General features: G+C 39.2%; 1 protein-coding gene across 1 annotated transcript in view; it reads left to right on the top strand.

Annotated features, from left to right (window-relative positions):
- Window positions 1-20,494, top strand: part of PKHD1 (PKHD1 ciliary IPT domain containing fibrocystin/polyductin) — a 471,475-nt gene that overhangs the window by 235,947 nt on the left and 215,034 nt on the right. The window contains exon 51 of the mRNA XM_036248838.1: window positions 4,493-4,621. Coding sequence (XP_036104731.1) covers window positions 4,493-4,621 — 129 coding nt within the window. The remainder of the gene's footprint in view (window positions 1-4,492; window positions 4,622-20,494) is intronic.

The following is a 20,494-nucleotide window of genomic DNA, read 5'->3' as shown; positions in this document are numbered from 1 at the left end:
ATTTGATATGAGTATGTAACATAGATGAAACAGTTTTGGTTAAAGTTTCCCACCTCAAAGAACCTCCTAGCTCACTCAGCTAACTGAGAGCTTATCCTGTATACAAGATTGTGCTGGTCACTGTGAGGAATTGTGGACAGGAAACTCTAGAGACAGCCAAAATTAGGGGACATATGGGTTAATTATGGGGAGAGGCAGAGGAGGAGGTGGTGATGTAAATTGTTGTATGGATGCTTAGTGGGTTGAGATACAGATTTATGTGAATTTGGGTAAAGATGGTACCTAGTTTTTTGAATACCTCAGTGCAGGTCTTTCATGCTCCCCCAACACGATGGCTTTATTAGCTTCCTCTCAGTGTCCACGATCATTTATAAAAGATGGAAGGAAGGGAATGGGTGAAGCAACCACTATGATGGAAGATCAAAGTATTTCTGAAGAGGCTTTACCTTAACCATGTTGTTTTTTTCAGTGGGGGCTGATCTCAAATACTGTCCACATTCTCTCCCTCATTTTGCCAACCCTTTCCCCAGAGATCTAAGTTTATTTCCTTTCCTCTGGTCTGTGAGAATCTGTCACTCTTTCTCCTGTTTAAAGTTAGCCCATTCTTTCCCACATCCCCCAAACTTTGTCCCATCAGCAAACAATTCTTTGTCTTGTGTGGTTAACCTGTCCTTCTTTACTGGCTCCTTCTGTGTATTGCTTCTTGATGAAAACCAAACAAAACAAAATTTATGAATACCTACCTAATTCTCCTCTAGTTGATATCCCTTCTGCAGACTTCTCTAAATACTAGCTTCCTCTTCATGCAGAGCTATCAAAAGCTGAGAGAGATGCGTATGCAGAGCACAGAGGATTTTTAGGGCCATGAAATTACTCTGAATGACACTGTAATGATGGATCTATGTCATTATGTATTTGTCCATACCCATAGAATGTACACCACCAAGAGTAAACTATAATGTTAAAAAGACAAAACAAAACAAAACAAAAAACTGGGGTAGGTGAAGGATTAAGGTAAAAGGGCAATGTCTAGCTCAGATATGAAGTTCAAGCCACCTCAAACTTTGATTGTCAATGAGTGACAGATCTGTAGAGGAAAGTAGGCTGAGGCTTCATTATGAATGTTGGTCCTGACCAAAATTTACAGACTCCAGTTTCAAGATAAGTCTAACTCATCTACTTGGGGAGACAGATCAAAGGCTGAGAGTCACATTTTAAAGGTTCCTCAGTGAGCTCTGAGGATATTCTGACCCAATGTCATTCCTTCCTTCTCTCCACTGCATTCCTCAATCCCCTGGAATCCACTGTCTCCCTCTTGAGACCTGGGTCTGCTCTCATCCTGATCACTCATGCACTGGTCGCCCAATCCAGCAGCCACTTCTTGTTCCTTCTTTTATCAGAAATGTGCTATGAACGAGATCACGTCTTCCCTTTGGACATTTATTTCTTAGGTTTCTGAGACACTCCTCTCTCCTAGTTCTTCCTGAATATCTCTGCTTCTTCTTTCATTGTCATGAGCTCTTTTCCTCTCCTCACTTTCTATATTAATAACAGTCATAGAGAAGCCAGTTAGTAACTACATGGAAATCTAATAACTATGCAGGAAACACGTTTTAGTGTTTCCTTATTCATTAACTGTTTTTATCTGAAGGCGGCATGGTAGAGGATGATCAAATTCATTTCTAATAACATCGCTTAGAATAGCTACTTTAAGATTTGTTTGTTCAATTTAAGACATTTTTTTTTTAACTCTCTTATGAACGAGTGAAGATGACTAAAGTGGAGAATGTTTGTGTTCCACATCTGCAATGTAAAATTAAAGCAATTATGGGGTTTTGAGGCTTGGCACAGGGTTTTGAAGAACCTAGTTATTGCCTGTTTAAAATATCACTGGAAATAAGGCTTCAGGACATCTTCCTTCTGGAGCTTGTGGTGCCAGTTAGTGGCCATTTCAACAAATGTTCCCATCCTATCTCCACCTGAATATTTAGGGTAGAGTGCTGAAAAGAAGTCAAAATTGGGAGGAACATTAGAAAGATATTATAGCATTGGTTTTTATAAAATATATATAAAGCCTCTTTCTGAGTGATGCTTGTTTCTAGACAGTGCAAAATGGTATGAGGTGTACTTTGTGCTAGTTAAATTGCCTAGGATTTCTACTTGACCACTATATATATATATATATATATATATATATATATATATATATATATATATAATTGATTCAGATAGATAAAATAATTGGGTGTTCCCCATGGTTCTGACCACAATCTTTTCTCTTTTTACACCGTAACCTCTGGAACTGTCTACCACAAGCATCCTGTTTCAAATACGACCTCCTGGGCCCATGATGCCATAATCTGTCTCTCTGAGTCAGAGCCCTTTTCCATCCTTCAGATTCATTTTTATTCTCTGTTTGTGGTATGTTTTCACCTAGAGGCCTCGCAGACACACTAAACTCTACATGACCCAAACTGAATTCATTAATATATGTCCTAATGGAAATCTCTATCTCTGCCTGTCACCACCCATGATGGAAACCCAGAGGTCATCCTTGGCTCCTCCATCTTCATTACCCTTCACATATTGACCTCTGGTGGCTTCTACAGACTCATCATTTGCCTCCTTCCAGCTCTGTGGCTCAGCATCCCAAACTGCCCAGAGTTCCTTCACTCGATCTCCTCTTTCTTGCCATTGCTCATGCTTATCCGTCTGTCTACACTGTAAACTCTTACCACATCCCATTCTCCTGTTACCTTTTATCACTCCCAAGCCTTTCAAATGTAGCCCAGATGCTCCCTGTCCAGGAAGCCTCTCCTGGCAAAGTCTCACTTCCTCCCTGGTTGGGGACCATTAAAGAGAACTTCCCTCAGAGCTCCTCCCAATATTTGCTTACACAACTTACACAATGCTGTTAACTTCTTGGAGCAAGTATGGCATTTTATTTCTTTTTGTATGCCTACATTTTTAGGACAATTCTCACAGAGAAGGCACTGATTATTTATGCTTATGAAATTAGCAAGAAATGGATGAGATCTGTCTCTCCCACCAGTCATGTGAGATCTCCCATCATATGCCTTTCTGAAACTCCCAGGACATTTTTCTAGCGTGAGAAAAAAATATTCTTCATAGAACAAATCTATTTCTCCTATAAGATTTAATTCCATTTGTGGTTTGATTTGAGCTACTTAAAGTAATACTGAATAAAACAAGATCTGTACTGGAATAAGAATTCCAGTCATCTGTGAATCTTTTCATTCTCTTTCAAGATAATCTCTCTGCCCTGTGACTCTGTAGTAGGGATTACATTCCAGAAAAGAACATGTGGGTACAGTTCAGCATGTGTACACGAAGTGATGCTGGGTATTTCTCATTGAAAAGTAGCAGATGTATGCTACTTTTTATGTTTAATTCCCTGATGAAGAGGCCAGTGGTGTGGTTGAAAAGAAAATGTCTTTTGATTATCCGTGGCAGAATCAATAAAGAACATTTGAAACACATGAGCTGTATATAGATTATTACAATGAGAGGTGTCCAGATTATTATGCTGCCTTTAATATTCATTAGGAGCTGTGAGATCATACCTTTTGACTCAGTGATTCCACTATTAAGATGTTACTTAAGAAGAAATCAAGCCCAGCCACCGTGGCTCAGTGGATTGAGTGCCGTCCCATGGACTGAGAGGTCCTGGTTTGATTTCTGGTCAGGGCACATGCCCAGGTTGCAGGCACGATCCCCAGTAGGGGGTGTGCAGGAGGCAGCTGATTGATGTTTGTCACATGGATGTTTCTGTCTCTCTCTCCTTTCCTCTCTCTCTAAAAAAAATCAATAAAAACATAAAAAAAGAAGAAATCAGGATTATTGGCAAATTTGTCTACAGTTATTTATAATTTAAAAAGAAAGTGGAAAGAGCCTAAATACCAAACATTAGAAATTAATTTTGGACTTTACATTCAAAATATTATGTAGCCATTAAAATTATGTTTACAAGTAGTTTTAATGACATTAGAAAATGCATATGAACAACTACTAAGCTAAATAAATTAAGAATTAAATGTAAAACTACATATATGATATAGTCTCAATTTTATAAAAATGCTTAGAAATTCTGGAAGAAAATATAAATAAAAGGTTAATGCTGTTATCTCTAGGTAGTGTGGTTAGAAGCAATTATTATTTTTTATTTTTTGTTCTGTATTTGAATTTTTAAATATTTCATGATAAACACATAGAATAATTATAAGAAGGCAAAAAACAACTGTTTAATAACAAAAGTGAATATATTTTCCCTAGAAGTGGTGGTAATCAAAGGAATGAATAATTACTTGCTTGGTACCTGATAAAAATTTTTGGAAAGCTATAAAATATTAAAAAGTGGCTACTTTTGGAGGTGAAACTATTACCAGCATTCTAAAATAATAATAAAAATTTCAAGATATCTCAGTGAATCAAATTCTCAATTACTTTTTGCTACTTCCAACTTGTTTTCTAGCTTCTACCTCTGCACCTGAATCAGCTTTAAAATGGTCTCTCCCTGAAGCATGGACAGGTGTTGAAGAGGGCTGGGGAGGACACAACCATACCATTCCAGGCCCTGGGGATGACGTCCTGATTTTACCAAGTAAGTAAAACAATCCATTAATTAAATAATCACAGACAGACTGAACCAGGCCAGTCTAGTTGGGGATTATCTATCAACACAGTAAAGAATGTGGAAATAGGTAGGCACTTATAAGTGCAGAAAAAATAGCTCAGCCTACCTTTATTAAAGGTGGAATAAGCAGTCACAGTGCCAAGAGGACTTAAAATCATTGACCAATTAGATTATTGTTTTAGGTGTTGTAGAATAGATTCACAGTTTATGTTTGAAAGACAGAGCATATGAAAAGAAGATATTTCTTTCTTTCTATCTATCTATCTATCTATCTATCTATCTATCTATCTATCTTATATCTATCCATCTGTCTATCTAGAACATTCTCCATGTGAACAAACATACAGGAGAAAGGTGATGCCTCTGATACACAGAAACATATACCCATACTTAGAACATTCTTTTTTTTTTAGAGAGAGAGAGAGGTTTTGAAACTCCCAGAAAATCTCTCTTTAGCTTGAGAAGAAAAAATTTTTCATAAAACAAATATATTTCTCCTAAAAGACAATTACATTTATGGTTTGATTTGAACTTAGGTTAATATTGAATAAAGGAAGATGAGCACTTGGTCACCTGTGAAATAATAATAATGGTATTTTAAACATTTTTTGACAACTAACAACATGGTGGGAATTATACTTCATATATGAACTAACTTAATCCTCATAACAACTCTGTGATATAAGTGATATTATTATTGCCGTTCTTATTGACAGAGAAACAGAGGCCCAGGGCTATTGAGAAATTGCTCAGGGTTACACAGTTTACAGTTCAACAGAGTAAGAATTTTAACCCAGGCTGTTTTAGTCTAAGTATATATTCTTTTTTTTTTTTTCTTTTTAAACATGTTTATATTGATTTTAGAGAGAGAGAAAGGGAGGGGGAGAGAGAGAAACATCGATTGGCTTCCCCCTGCACGCCCCCTACTGGAGATCAAGCCCCGAACCCAGGCAGGTGCCCTGATGGGAATAGAACTGGCAACCTCTCAGTGCATGGGAAGATGCTCAACCAACTGAGCCACACCAGCCAGGGCCAAGACTTTGTTCTTAACCTACCAAGTACATTCTTTCTCTAAAAGGACTAAGAGTAAATGAAAGAGAGCAGCTGTATTGTTTGCTTAATTAATGATGAGAAATGAAGCCAGAATGATTAAAACATACTGACTACCTTCTGGGTGATGATGGTGTGCCTATAATTGCCCAGAACAGCAATTTTCAATTAGTGTGCCACGAGAAGTTTTAAAACATGTGGCACCTGACTCATTAGTCGGGGGCACTGACCTCTTTTCCCTCAGATTGTCGAATAAAAAAATGCCAACAGCCAACACAACAATGACCATTCCACGTGAATAAATCAAAAGTATACCTATTTTTTTTTGTCAGATTGGCAAAATATATAAACTAATTTTTAATTTGCCACAGAATTTTAGTAATTAGTTTACATGTGCCATGAGATGAAAAAGGTTACAAATCTCTGGCTTAGAGAGATGCGGGGCAAGAGAATGTGGGCTGACCAATAGGAACTAAACATTATTATTTTCCAACTCCCTGATCTTCCACCTCTCTCGATGAAGGACATAACTTTTTGAATAAACAAGTGCATGAGTCATTCCTATATGACAAAGAAAAATCTGTTCCATCTCAGCCATCTCTTTGATGAATCTTGCCAGCGGATTGGCCCTGGGCTATGGTTTTTCCCACGGAGTAAGCTGTTTCTCCCACCCTGTGCAGGAAGCGAGAGAAGCTTTTGAAGGTTGCCAAGCTTTTAATATCCTTTGGGGCCTTTATGCTGAGTGAGGAGCAATCTTAAGCTATCTTGCTTGGCATTGCAGTTGAGCGTATCCACGTGTACCCTGGAGGCCTGGATCCTCTGGCATTCTCCATCACCCTTCATTCTTTGCTTCATGGCCAGCTTATAAGGTGGACCTGAATTCTCCATGAAATTGCTCTTAAGTAGCACAAATCAGTGCTTTGGATAAAGGCGGGCGGGGGCATATGCATCAGATGTACAAAGTATCTTCGATCGGTCCTTTAATATTACTGTGAGAACCAGAGAAATTAAGATTTTGCAAACATATAATTATTGTTTATTATTTGTAGTTTTTAAATATAAAGGTAAGTGAATGAAAACAGATATATATCATAAATGAAGTCCTTAGTCTTTTCTTGTTGCCTCTCTCCTCTAATAAGCCCTCTTTGAACTCCAGCCAACGATGTTATAGTGGCCAGCATTTTAGTTCATTGCTCTGTTCAGTTTTGGGGCCTTGTATAGGAGCTTCTCTGGCTTATTTTCTCTTCTGATATGTGGAAAACCCTGATATTTTGACCTCTGATGGAACTTTGGGTTTAATTTACCTCATCTTTCTACTTTGGTTTGTATTCTTAACCTTTTCTGTGTCTCCTGTTTTTTTGTTTTTGTTGTTGTTTGTTTTTTATTCCTAGCCTTCTTTGAATCAAGTACATTTCTTCACCCAACTCTGGCACATAATAGACATTCAATAAATATTATTTGAATGAAGTGCACACATCCGTGCCATCATCCATAATTTAATACCAGAAATCAATCTTTGAGTTTGACACAGTACAACTATAAGATTTTACAAGTCTGTGAAAAATCACGTCTCCTCCTTTGAACAGACACCTAGTAACAAAGATTCTTATGATGATGATGGTAGCCACTATGACTTGAGTGTTTGGTGTGTGCCATGCACTAGGCTGTGTTCTACATGGATTTTTCTCGATTAATTCTCACAACTACTTGATGTGATTATCTTCCTTTAACAGAGGAGAAACCTGGGACACAGAGAAATTAAGGAACTTGCCCGAGACAGTGAAGAGGCTGGGGCAGGAGATCAGATGATTTTATTTCAGTGCCCTAACTCTTTATCCCTTCCTGCTCTGATTCATTCAAATTAGGCTACATTTATACTGAATTCATACTTCTCTGCTGGCTGTTCATATTGTTTTCTTCAGGTGGACTTCAAATGAAGAGAACTTTATCATTTACTCTGCTTGAGGAATTCAGTCTCACCACACCCCCATTATATGTATACACACAGGACACCTGGAGAACCTTCCCAAAGAAGTATCCGATGTAATGAACCATTGGTAAAAACATTTGCTGTGCCTCTTGTAGCAGAATGTAGCATTAATTCAGAAAACACTCCTTTCTGATTCACTTCAACCAACACTCACCGTGTTCAAGGCACTGAAGCAGGTTCTCCTGACCCGAGGCTCCGAAGGCAAGTCAGATACAGCCATAAGCTCAAAAAAGCTAGTGCTCTAAGCGGGGCTAATAAAACGCATAAATACATAACAATATAACAAATAGCTGTAATCAAGACAAAAGTGTTTAGAATCAAAGTATCTTAGGTAAGTCAAAGAGAGATGGCTTCGTGGAGGAAGAGGCATTTGAAGTGGACCTTGAACGATGGGGTAAGAGCCTGAGGGGCAGTATGAGATGCAAGGGCATATTGGGGAGATGGTGATGCTTCAGGAGATAGGGAGGGGCTGTCGACTAGAATATAAGTGGGTGCACATTTGGATTCTGGCATTTGCCAACTCTGTGACATTGGACAGATTTTAAACCTTTCTGACCTTCATCTTTGACATGAGGGCTATAACCAATATATCATAATGTTGAGAAGATTAAATGAAATAACATCAGCACTCATGACCACTGCACCGAGTATTGGCAGTAATGGAATTATGGAGGAAAGCTGTGATTTTTAATGTATTAGGTGCTCTTTTCCTTCATTTTTCCATCTGGCTGCCCCTCTTGGCCTCTAGTATTAGCGACACTTTGTATTTGCTTTCCAATGGCTTATTATTTAATTCTCACAACATCTTTGGGAGCTAAATAGGTAATAACTATTATTACAGTAAAAACCCATTTTTACATAATACGATTTTAATGGAACTGCTGATTTTATAAAATGAAAGTGACTGGTAAAGAAGATTTAAGTGATACTTTTGAACCTCTAATATAATTTTATGGTGTTTTGTGTACTTTAATTCATTAATAAAGGGAATGTGTAGAACATTCCCATCATTATTCAAATAGAATAGCATAATTTTTCAATAAAACTCTTAGGGTAAATTGCCTATTTCCATTTTCTGGGAAATCAATTTTATGGAATGACCTCAGACCCATCCTATTCCATAAAATAGGACTTTACCGTACTAATAAAAGATATCACTATCTTAAGTACGGCACCATTTCCCTTCGAGGCGTTCAGTCTTTATAGACATTGGGTTTTGAAGGAGCGGTAAATTCTCGGTGGTATTGTATAGAGTAAGCTCAGGTAATCATGAAGAATTTGCTCTTGTAGTTTAGTTTATGATAACTGAGCTTCACACAAGCAAGTATATTTGATTGTCTTTTCCTCCTTAATATTGGGAGAATTGGTCTAAATGCATTGTAGTCATCTTACCAAGTGGGGACAAGTCTCTCAAGTTTGAAAGTCTTAAGCCTGCATAAGAACAGCTGGTCAATAGGTAGAATAATCCTGCTAACTTGTACTTTCCGTTTTGTCCTGAACTGATCCAAGAGGATTTGTGTAAGATACTTCTAATGCTTTCCCTGCGAGAGTTTCAGCCGTAACAGAATGACACGCTTTTCACACAGGGCAGACTTAATGAAAGGAAAATGTGTTATAATTCCAAATGGTAGGATTTCGTTTTGAAGGGTACCAATATGATATCATATAGCCTCCAGCATGTTTGTGTGTATGTGAGTGTGTGTGTGTGTGTGTGTGTGTGGTAGAATTCCCTGTGTTTCATTTTCTGTATTACTTTAAACTGGCCTCATTTGAAGATAAATGGGAGTGTCCTGTTCTTTTTTTTTTTTTTAATAATAGTTCTTCTGTTTGTTCCAATTTTCAATACTAGGGTACCTAGATGAAGAGATTCATCAAAGGCATGGGATGTTAAAAGACGGAAATATTTAATGCATTTCCTTATTAAGTCACAAGATATTAAGTTTGGTGGCATAAGGTAACATGATAATAAATCAGGAAGTAACTTTTTGGGGAAGGAATTTCTACAAAACATTGTGAATATAGCATTATTAGCTTGATTTACTGTTTTTGTTGTTGTTGTTTTTAAAAAAGCCTGGGCTTATAACTAATTTAGGGTAAGATACACATAATGCAGAAATTTAGGTATGCAACATCAGTTATAAACCAAGTATTATATATAGTAGTATTCTTTCTATAGCTTAAGTAGTTTTCAAAGTTCTGGTCTTGTCCCATTTAAATGGGACAGAAAAGTCATACAAACCTTCACCTCATTTATTCTAGATCACTAGCAAGTGGGAGGGGAGAGGAATTTAAGTTTGAGTTACCCAGGTAACTTGTCTGATGCATGACATTAGGATGGTGACTGCTGGTGTATGTGTTCTGGAAATCTGTCACTACTTAGCAAACTGCCTAGAAACCTAACATATCAAAACACACATACCTTTTATTGTGTTCAAAGTTTTGCAGGGTAGAGCTAGGCTGAGGTATTCTTATTGAGGGCTTCCATGCATTGTAGTCATCTCAGGGCTCATCTTGGGTGCATGGTCTAAGATGGTTCACTCATGCAACTGAGCTCCCTGGCTGAGAGTTCAGTCAAGGATGTCAGTTAAGAGGCCTCAGTTCTTCTCCATGTGGGTTTCTCTATGGGTCTTCTTGGGCTTTCTCACAGTGTGGCAGCTGGACTCCAAGAAGAAACAGAGTAAGGAGTCCCTAAGAGTGAGCAGTCCAAGAGACTTGGGTGGAAGCTGCATGCCTTCTGAGCCAGCCTTAGCTGCACCAGAATATCATAACCATCACATTCTCTCGGCCAAACAAGGCACTAAAGCCAGCTCAGATACAAGGGAGGAGCACTAGGCTCCACTCTCAATGGGAATAACAGCAACGAACTTGCAGCTGTCTCTAATCTAACCACTATGTATGTGTTTATGTGTGTGAGTGTGTGTGCACACATTTAATTAAAAGCAGATGTACTTGACAATTCTAAAGGTTTGAGTACTTCAGGGTCTGGTAAATTTGTTCTGTCTTCTCTCTCTGGGCAGACGTTAGATTCTGTCAGCTTGCCAGAGTCAGAAATTAAAGAACACCAGGAGACAGACTGGTCAAAGGATTTTAGTTTCTTTCTTTTTTTGTTAATCCTCACCCAAGGATATTTTTCCATTGATTTTTTAGATAAGAGTGGAAAGGAGGGAGGGGGTGAAAGGTAGAAAGAGAAACACCAATGTAAGAGAGCCACATTTACTGGTTGCCTCCTACATTACCACAACTTGGGCTGGGAACTAAACCTGCAACCCAGGTACATGCCCTTGACTGGGAATTGAACCCATGACCCTTCAGTTCACAGGCTGACTCTTCCACTGCTGAGCCAAACTAGCCAGGGTGGATTTTAGTTTCTTTATTCTTTAGTACCTATAGTACTTGGTTTTATTGTATTGCCTCTTAACTGCCTGAAAATGGGATTCTTAAACCCTCCAAACATAATTAAGCCCCCAGTCTGGGATTGCTCACTCTGAAATGGGGTAGATGACAGGGTATGAGCTGCAACACTGTCCAAATCTCTCCATCCAAGACCAGAGCCTGTTCTTGGGAGAAAAGAGTGTGGTAGGGTGAGGGGAGGAATGGAGCACAAATATTTTGAGCAATTTTATTTCTTTCAAGGAACAACAATCAAAATGTTCTTTAATCTTACTTAGAATATAAATGGGAAAGTTTTCTTTAAGATTTTTATGGGGAAGAATAGACAAATATGATTTTTAAGAGGTATTTTGGACAAAGAAACTTTAATTAGCATTATTATAAAATGAAAATAAACAAATAAAAAGAAGATCTAAAACCAAAGATCAAAGGATCTTTAGATGCTGTATACATCTCCTTCCTTTTAGGCAGTTTCTTAAAGGAGAACATAGGCTTCTGTGAACTTTGCTTGATGGTAAAGGGTGTTAAGGTCGTGTCCTTCCCACAATGGGAATTCAGGCTCTCCAGCTCCATGAAGCAGGTATTTCCAAAGACTGCAAAGAGACTACAGAAGCTCACTATTTAAAGCAATCTAAGTGCAACATGTTTTGCAATGTGGAGTCCGTTGATGAACTGAATGATCATCCCGTAATTTGTATGTTTTATTTTGGAGTGTTTTGACATACGTGTATTTACTTGTATTAACTAAATATTAATATATATATGTAAAAATATAGATACATAGCTGGTAGGGAACTTGGTTGCTATCTTGCCCAACTGAAATGAGCTAAGGTAATGCAAGTATATTAGAAAATGTAAAATGCTATGAAATGCATTAATATAATTGTCCAGATATTTTACTATGTTTTGTACCAAGAAGAAGAGCAAAACATATCTCCTTGTTCTCAACTCAGTGTTGCAAATTGTGTCCTAAAATATGTAAGAAAAAATACTGTTGCTTTATTGGTGTTTTAGATTTATGTCCCTAAAATAGGATTGCATTTGTGAGACACACTTGAAGGCTGTGGAGTTCCTTCTAGTTGCAATGATCATGACCATGATCCAAATGGCGTCTTATAAATTAATAGCTCTATGACCCTAACCACTGACCAAGGCCTTGACAGAGTTCCCTTGCCACGGTGAGTAACCAGGGGTTGAATTGTTGTTAAAAGTATTTTTACAACTGTATATATTTTATCCATAAAAATTGTTCCAATTAAAATAACTGCAGATATGTTTATCTTCTATAAATGCCAAAAGGAACATAATTTAAACTATATATTAGAATAGGTTGATACCCTTTCTCTAATCTCACTCTGTCAGTCTCTGCTGGACTCAATTGTGGTGTTTGTTTCTGGGCTAATTAGAACGCACTTAGAATCTTCTCTTAAGACTCAGTCACATTGGCCCAGACACTTTTTATGGCTTGCTAACTTGCTGGAACTAATTAGAGTTTATTCTAATCAGTGGTTTTCCAAACCCCTTTCTGTCATCACTCACCTGAGAAACTTACTCCTTGTCACAGTCCCTTAGTATCATAGCAATTCTCTGGGAGGAGACCTATTTCTCCAGGATTCACAGGTCATGATTTGGGAAGGGGGTAGATACTGGCAAATGTGAAATATGTGAGGAATCCAGGGTTTATTTTGGGACTTAGTCCCACCTAGAGAATCACTGTCTTTCTAACTTTACAGACTTCTGACTTTAGTATCCCAGAAATGTGGCCCTTCTGGGCAACTCGTGTGCTAGCCCCTGGAGCAGCGGTTCTCAACCTGTGGGTCGCGACCCCTTTGAGGGTCAAACGAGCCTGTCACAGGGGTCACCTAAGACATAACAGTAGCAAAATTACAGTTATGAAGTAGCAACAAAAATAATTTTATGGTTGGGGGTCACCACAACATGAGGAACTGTATTAAAGGGTCGTGGCATTAGGAAGGTTGAGAACCAGTGGTCTAGAGGAACCTAACAGGTATACATGTAAAACACCTATGATGCTTCTCCTCAGTTGCAATAGGTGTGGTTTCTTTGCTGCTCTAACAACTTCTTTCTCCTACAAACCTTTGCATTCTTCCATGTACAGTTTAAAACTACTTGTTAAAGAAACTATGCATGCCTGGCCGTTGTGGCTCAGTGGTTGAGCGTTAACCCATGCACCAAGAGGTCGCTGGTTCAATTCCTGATCAGGGCACATGCCCAGGTTGTGGGCCAAATTCCCAGTGGGGGACATGCAGTGGGCGGCCAATTGATGTTCTCTCTCATCGACATTTCTATCTCCCTCTCCCTTCCTCTCTTTAAAATCAATAAAGAAAAAAAAATAATAAAGGAACTATGCATTATTTTTCTTAGACTTTTCAGTGTACTTTGGCCTTAACCGTATAAAAGACCAGCTTTATAGTAGCAATAAATGCATTGGTGATTGCTATGGAAAAATATAAGTACGTATCATAAACTTCACAGGAAATCAGAACTGGCAGGACTTGGCATTTTATTCATTGTAAAGGGTAAAGAGAATGAGGCTGAAAAAAATGACTGAGCGTTTTTGTGTGAGTGAAAGGATAGGATGCCATCAGTAGAAAGAGAGGATGCGGGGGAAGGAGTAGGTTTAGCAGGGAGGAAAATAAATTCCATGACAGACATACACTGAATTTCCTGTGCTGATGCCCAGATGGTAACAGGTGTGGAGCAAGAGTTTTGGGGGATGCCAGTTAGGAGTCTGGATTTAGATAGGGTGATCCTCAGCAGAGGTGACTAACTAAGGAAGCCACCTGGATTGGAGCAATTTAGAGTCAACATGAGAACCATCACAGAGAGATCTAAGGAGAGATTAGGAGATAACGTCTTGGAGGAAATTCTAATTGCAGTGGCCAGAAGAGAAAGCAGAGAAGGAGCAATCATGAAATCAGGAGGAGAATTAGAATGGGAGATGCAGGGAAAGAACAAAACCAAGATGGTGGAGGTGGTTAACAGTACCTGTTCCAAGGAGGACTAGGAAGGCAGTCATGTAGAAATTATCTGAGAATAAACGGTGTACTCTCTGGAGGCTCCTGCAATCAAATGCTAAATGTAACGCTTGCCTTGTCTTACAGTTCCACACATCTCATTTGATATTTATGAAAAACCTTGTGGGGATTAAGAGTCTGTATCTTTGTTAAAATTAAAAGCAATTATTTCCTGATGAGATAGTACCACTTCTAGAATGGCAACCAGATTGTCCCTGGTCACTCTCTGGTTAGAATACTGCCAAGTGCTCTAAATTCATAGGCTCATATGATAGGTTCATCATTCTAAACAGGTCAATTTGTACAGCTCACTCAGTTTGGGAAAATAGACGAGGCTATATTCTCCAAGATATCACTGTCTTGGAGACACAGTATTACAAAAATATAAAGCAGTACAATACACATATATATTTTTAAAAGATTTAGAGGAATGTGTATAATTCTTACAATGAGTTCCTTCTTGGAGGTAAGAACCAAAGGTCATATTTAAAATGACTGGTTTTTCTTAGTCGTTAGAGCTTTGGCCCATGGATCAAAGAGTCTCAGGTTAGATTCCCAGTCAAGGGCACATACCTCAATTGTGGGTTTGATCCCTGGCCCCAGTCAGGGACATGCAGGAGGCAACCAATCAATGTTTCTCTCTCACATCAATGTTTCTCTCTCCCTCCCTCTCTCCTTCCCTCCTACTCTATTTTTAAAAATCAGTGGAAAAGTATCCTCGGGTGAGGATTAAAGGAATAAATAAATAAAATAAGGTAAGCAGCAATAGTCCCTCAGAGTACATTGATTAATTCCTTTCAACTTTGAAATACTGAAACCAGCATCTTTCGATATTTATTTTTGGAATGTTGATGTTAGAAACTAATCTCTTTATTAAAGCCATTGGTAGATAGAGTGACCAACTGCTCTGGTTTACCCAGGACTGTGGAGGTTCCTGGGACGTGGGAGTTTTAGTAATAAAAACTAAAAAATTCTATGGTAAACCAAGATGACTTAGTCACTCTACTAAGAAATCACTATTAAAGTTCTTACCAACGCCATAATCTATGATGTGACTGCTACAAATTTGCTGAGAATCAATGAAATTTTTCCTTGCTTTAAATGTATAAACTTGTATTTTACCTAGTTTTCTTTCCTCAAGAAATGTCATGGGATTAATATTCTTTGAGGAGACACAGGCATTTTTTACAAAAGAAAGGAACCTGAGTGATTGCATATGTGTTTTGCCTTCCTGGTTGGGGCTGGGGAAGTACGAGCTAAGTAAGGAACAGCTGCTCTTGGGGCCTTTAATATAGAGCAGGACATTTTCACTTGCTGTAATTGAATTATGTGCTTTTTTCCCTCTATACTTTATGGTCTGGTTTCTATATAGATATTTTTGGAATGTAGAATTACATAATTCATGATTTGCCAATTATTGTTTTAGGTATAGTTACTGCTTCTTGAGTAGGTTATAGTAGTTACTTGAAGGAGCTCTTTGAGTCTCTTCATATGCAGAGCTTTAAAGATAAGAAGATTGCCCAGTGAGCAGGTGACCAGAGGTCCAGCAGGGGCAGGACAGTGCAGGTGGCTCACTGTCCACCCTTAGTCACCGCACTGTTACACAGTCCAGGGGTTCTTAACTTCTCACATGCCCTAGGTCCCTGTAACAGTCTGGTGAAGCCTAGATCCATTCTCAGAATAATATTTTTAAATACATAAAATAAAATAGAATTATAAGAGGAATCAGTACATTGATACAGCTATCAAAATATTAAAAATCGATTTGTGATATAATAATATATATGCTTCTTTATTAGAGCATTAAACAACACTGTCTAGTGCTTGTTCTAATTACTCTCACAATTTAAATGATGTTGTAGATATTCTTCAAATGAAGCTGTCATAAATTTCTTTCTTCCCTGTGATGTAGGCTGTCCCTCCCCTGGAGAATTGGGGGGCTCACTCTCTCTTTTTTTCCCCCCTCACTGAGGACATTTTTTCGATATTTTATTCAGATAGAGTGGAAAGGAAAGAGAGGAAGAGAGAAACATCGACGTGAAAGGGACACATTGAGTGGTTGCCACCCACATGACCCAACCAGGGCTGGGGACAAACTGCAAGTGAGGTATGTGCCCTTAGCCGGAACAAACCCAGGTCTCTCCGGACCACAGGCCAATGCTCTAACCGCTGAGCCAAACCGGCCAGGGCTCACTCTCCTCTCTTGGAATCTGGGCTGGCCTTAGTGACTTGCTTGATCTACAGCATGTAGGATAAGTAAAGTTCTGGGATTTCCAGGACTAGGTCACAAAAACCTTTGCATAGGAAGATCATTTGACCTGGATTTCTTTCTTGCAATTGGAATGTTCCCTTTGGTACAGAGCCCCCAGACTACGGGAATCTCAGATCACATGGAGAAGCCATGTTTTCACACTGGTTGGCAGCCCCAGATGAGCTCTTACTAGTAGCCAACATCAATTTCCAGCCATGTAAGGGACCTGTCTTGGACACCCAGGCCAGTTGAGCTCAGTACAGGCCTACCTTGTTTGATTGTGCTTTGCTTTATTGCACTTCACAGATGTTGCATATTTTACAAAATAAAGGTGAGATTCTCCAAAGCAAAAAGAGTTTGACTCGCTTTATTGTGATACTTGCTTCTTTATTGCGATGGTCTGGAACCAAACCCGCAATATCTCTGAGGTATGCCTGTAATGTAATGGGGTCTTGCTGACAACGCTGAGGTTTTTTTGTTTCTTTTTTCCCTTTATATGTAAACACATTACAAATATCCTATGTCATCCTTAGGTCAATAATACTTAGGATTTCTTTTGTGTATTAAATAATGCTCTCTTATGAGGGGCATTCCAGTGTTCAGTTTATAAAGATTACACATGGGCCCCAGAGGAGTTAGTGCTAAAAGAGTGAAAAGTGATTAAAACTCCTCAAAGTGAGCACTGTCTGTTTTCCAAAATGAATTTACCTTTATTTCTCACTGCCCTTTGCACAATGCACGTGCAATCAAAGCCGAGTTCAGAAATCACACATACATTGAACAACTATTTACTGGGCACATAACTTACCATGTGCAGGACACTTTGCCTCATGTTAGGGTAAGAACGTAAGCAAAACAGTTTCAATGCCTACCGGGAATTTACTGCCTAGTAAGAAAGACATACTTGTAATCACACATACAATTATAAACTAATACAATGAACAACTGTGCTGTAGGAAACTAATTTAGAGAGTTCTGAAAGCATGTACCATGAGGACCTGGACTGGCAAGGACGTGAATTCAATTAATTAAACCATACTGTAAGGCAGAAACAACCATTTAGATATTAACTAATAATAAATTCAACCAGAATTTCTCAAACTGCTTCCTATGAAATTAGCTCTATATAAGCATCACATAGGAGTAAGATAACAAAGTCAAATGAGTTTTGGACATTTTTGACTAAACACAGATATTTTTCTTTGCATCTGTTCTTTCAGAATCCTTTTCTATGATGACATGAACTGTGTAATTTCCGGAAGCGGATTTACTATGGACCATTTTCCCGAGATGTTTAACCATGCAAACCCTTTGATTCAAAGAGCAGCTCATGACGTCAGGGTTTGGGGAAACACTCTGAGCACAAAGTCTCACTCTTAGTCTCATTTTTTTTTTTCACACCTTACATTTTATTGCTCAGTGTGCCTTCCAGAGCATCCAGCAAAAGCTGTCTTTCTTTGTTCCTACTTCTGAAACTAGGCTTTCAAATTAGCCTGTCTTCTTTCCTTCTTTTTTAAATTGAACTTATTGGGGTTACATCGGTTAATAAAATTATGTAGGTTTAAGGTGTACAATTCTATAATACATTATCTGTGTATTGTACTGTGTTCACCACCCTAAGTCATGTCTCTTTCCATCACCATTTATGCCCCCTTACCCTCCTCCACCTCCCCCCAATTGTCTCATTCTTGCAGTCACTCCATGAAGTTTGGTATCCAGTTGTGTTAGGTAATACTAGGCCTTCTGTGCATAAGAAAAGAGAAGTTTATATTCTCTCTTATATAAAAGCATTCTGTTCTATGGTATCAGCGACTTGGACTCCGTTTATCTCCTGGTGCCACCAATGAGGTTTCCATTCCCCAAGTCATTCTGGTCCACTGTGTCTGCTGGAGCTCCAGCCACTGGGAACACACTCTGGGCAGCAGGGAGTAGAAAGGATTCTTCCTGTAAGTCCCACATGACACTTCTCCTTACCTCTTATTGGCCAAAGCTTAGCCAAATGGCCACATCTAGCTAGAAAGGAGGCTGGGAAATGTAGTCTTTTGGCTGGGTGACAATATATTCAGCTAAAAACTGAAGTTGCTATTATTTAGGAAGGGGAGAAAAAAATACTGAGCAGTGCCTGGTGGTCTCTGCCACAGCTATCTCTCATTTTTCAGCTGAGGAAAATGGGCCCAAAGAAGGAAGACCAAGAAAGAGCTCAGAGATCATAGAGACAGCGATTCAAACCCAAACCTCCCCATTCCTGAGTCTATCTAGTTCATGACATGATCCCTATCTAAACGTGTGGGAGGTCTCAAAATAGAGCCTTTGAGAGGCTGCAACATAAAGGATTATGGGGCTGTACACAGTTAACACCATCGTAATATATATTTTAAGAGAAAGGTAGAAATATATTTCTGAGAAGTATATCCCCATATTTGGAAATTAATAGCCCTTGCTTAACAAAACACCGTCAGTGGTTGTGAGTGCCTTTTGCTATGCATCCATTATTTAGACCAGAACTCTGCTTGTCAGGCTGCTGTGTTCTCCAGGGCCTGCTCTGTGTCTAATGGCATCTCCTCGCTTTTCCTCCTTGTAACATCGGTGATGCTTTGCAAGCCCTGAATCCCATCTGAAGCCATCTGTTTGCCTCACTTTATTTACATGATAGCATCACCTGATGGCAATTTAGTGTCTGCCTAAAAAACATTGCTCTTACCTAGATTGAGCTGGGGTTTTGTCAGGTGTAACAACAGTGGGCTAAGAGCACTGACTGCACTTCTCAGTGGGGAGATGGTGTCTGCAGAGCCCACACAGAGGGTTCGCACGAAGGCGGTGAGCTTAGGGCACTGTGCCTGGCATGGCTGGGCTGCGCTCAGCGGTGCAGATGGCAGCATCTCTCTGCTGGCTTCTAGCACTTTGTTGGTACCAAAGGGAACTTCTCTATGCTCCCAGTGTTCAGTGTAGCTTCAGAACAGAGTAGATGCTCTTTGTGTATTTGTTAAAAGAGTGAGTGGGTGGGTGAATGAATGAATGTATGAATGGTGCATTAAATGGAAAGCTGATTTAGTTCCAGCTCCTTTCTTCCATTCCTACTGATGGTGTAATTGCTGGCCCTCTGATAGACCAGCCGGATGGTTGTTGTTGGCAGAGTGAGGCCAGATGCCTTGGCGTGGTCGCTCTGGGGACATGGCTGTGCTTCTGAAACTGTGTTCACTAGGACACACCAGGCCCTCTGTCTCCCCTTAGCCCCTTTTGGGGCAGGAGAGCATGTGTGAGAGTAATTTTGTTTTGAGAGATCTAGGGGAATGAGTCTCTAGAGCAGAGTCTCCTTGCACAGGTTCAAGTGTGTGGAATCTCAGTCCTCACCACAGTGGCAGTTTCTGCTAAAACTCCATGGAAAAGGGAAGTGGGCAGGATCCCATGGTGGCACACGTATTATAAATAGGATTTAAGCTTAACAGGGCTGAAATACATACACATGACTTGATGACAACTGACACCCTTCCCTCAGTCATGATCTATTGCCTCATTCTCTCAGCTATAGCAATACCCAGACTTGAGCATGGTACATCATCACAGTCCTGGATTACTCTCTTGTCTCTGTTTTTCTTTCTTTCTTTTCTTTTTTTAAAATGTTTTTTATTAATTTGTTTTTGTTACAGATGTTTTTCTTTTTCCCCCATTGACACTCTCCTCCCCATTCCCCCTGACCCATCCCCAGCTTTGTTGTCTATGTCTATTGGTCTTGCATACATGCATATAAGTTCTGTGGTTTATCTCCGCACCCCAACACCCTTTCCTCTGAGGTTTGTCAGTCTGTATCCCATCTCTATGTCTCTGAGTCAATTTTGTTCATCAGTTTGTTTAGTTCATTATATTCCACAAATAAGTGAGATCATGTGGTATTTGCCTTTCTCTGCTTGGCTTGGCTTGTTTTGCTTAGCATAATACTCTCTAGGTCTTTCCATGTCATCTCAAAGGATAAGAGATCGTTCGTTCTTACAGCTGCATAGTATTCCATTGTGTACATGTACCACAGCTTTTTTATCCACTCATCTACTGATGGACACTTGGGTTGTTTCCAGATCTTAGCTATTGTAAATAGTGCTGCTATGAACATAGGGGTACATATAGTC

Source organism: Molossus molossus, unplaced genomic scaffold (genome assembly GCF_014108415.1).
Source record: "Molossus molossus isolate mMolMol1 unplaced genomic scaffold, mMolMol1.p scaffold_m16_p_8, whole genome shotgun sequence".
Classification (NCBI taxonomy): Eukaryota; Metazoa; Chordata; class Mammalia; order Chiroptera; family Molossidae; genus Molossus; species Molossus molossus.
This window is presented reverse-complemented; position numbering and strand designations above follow the sequence as displayed.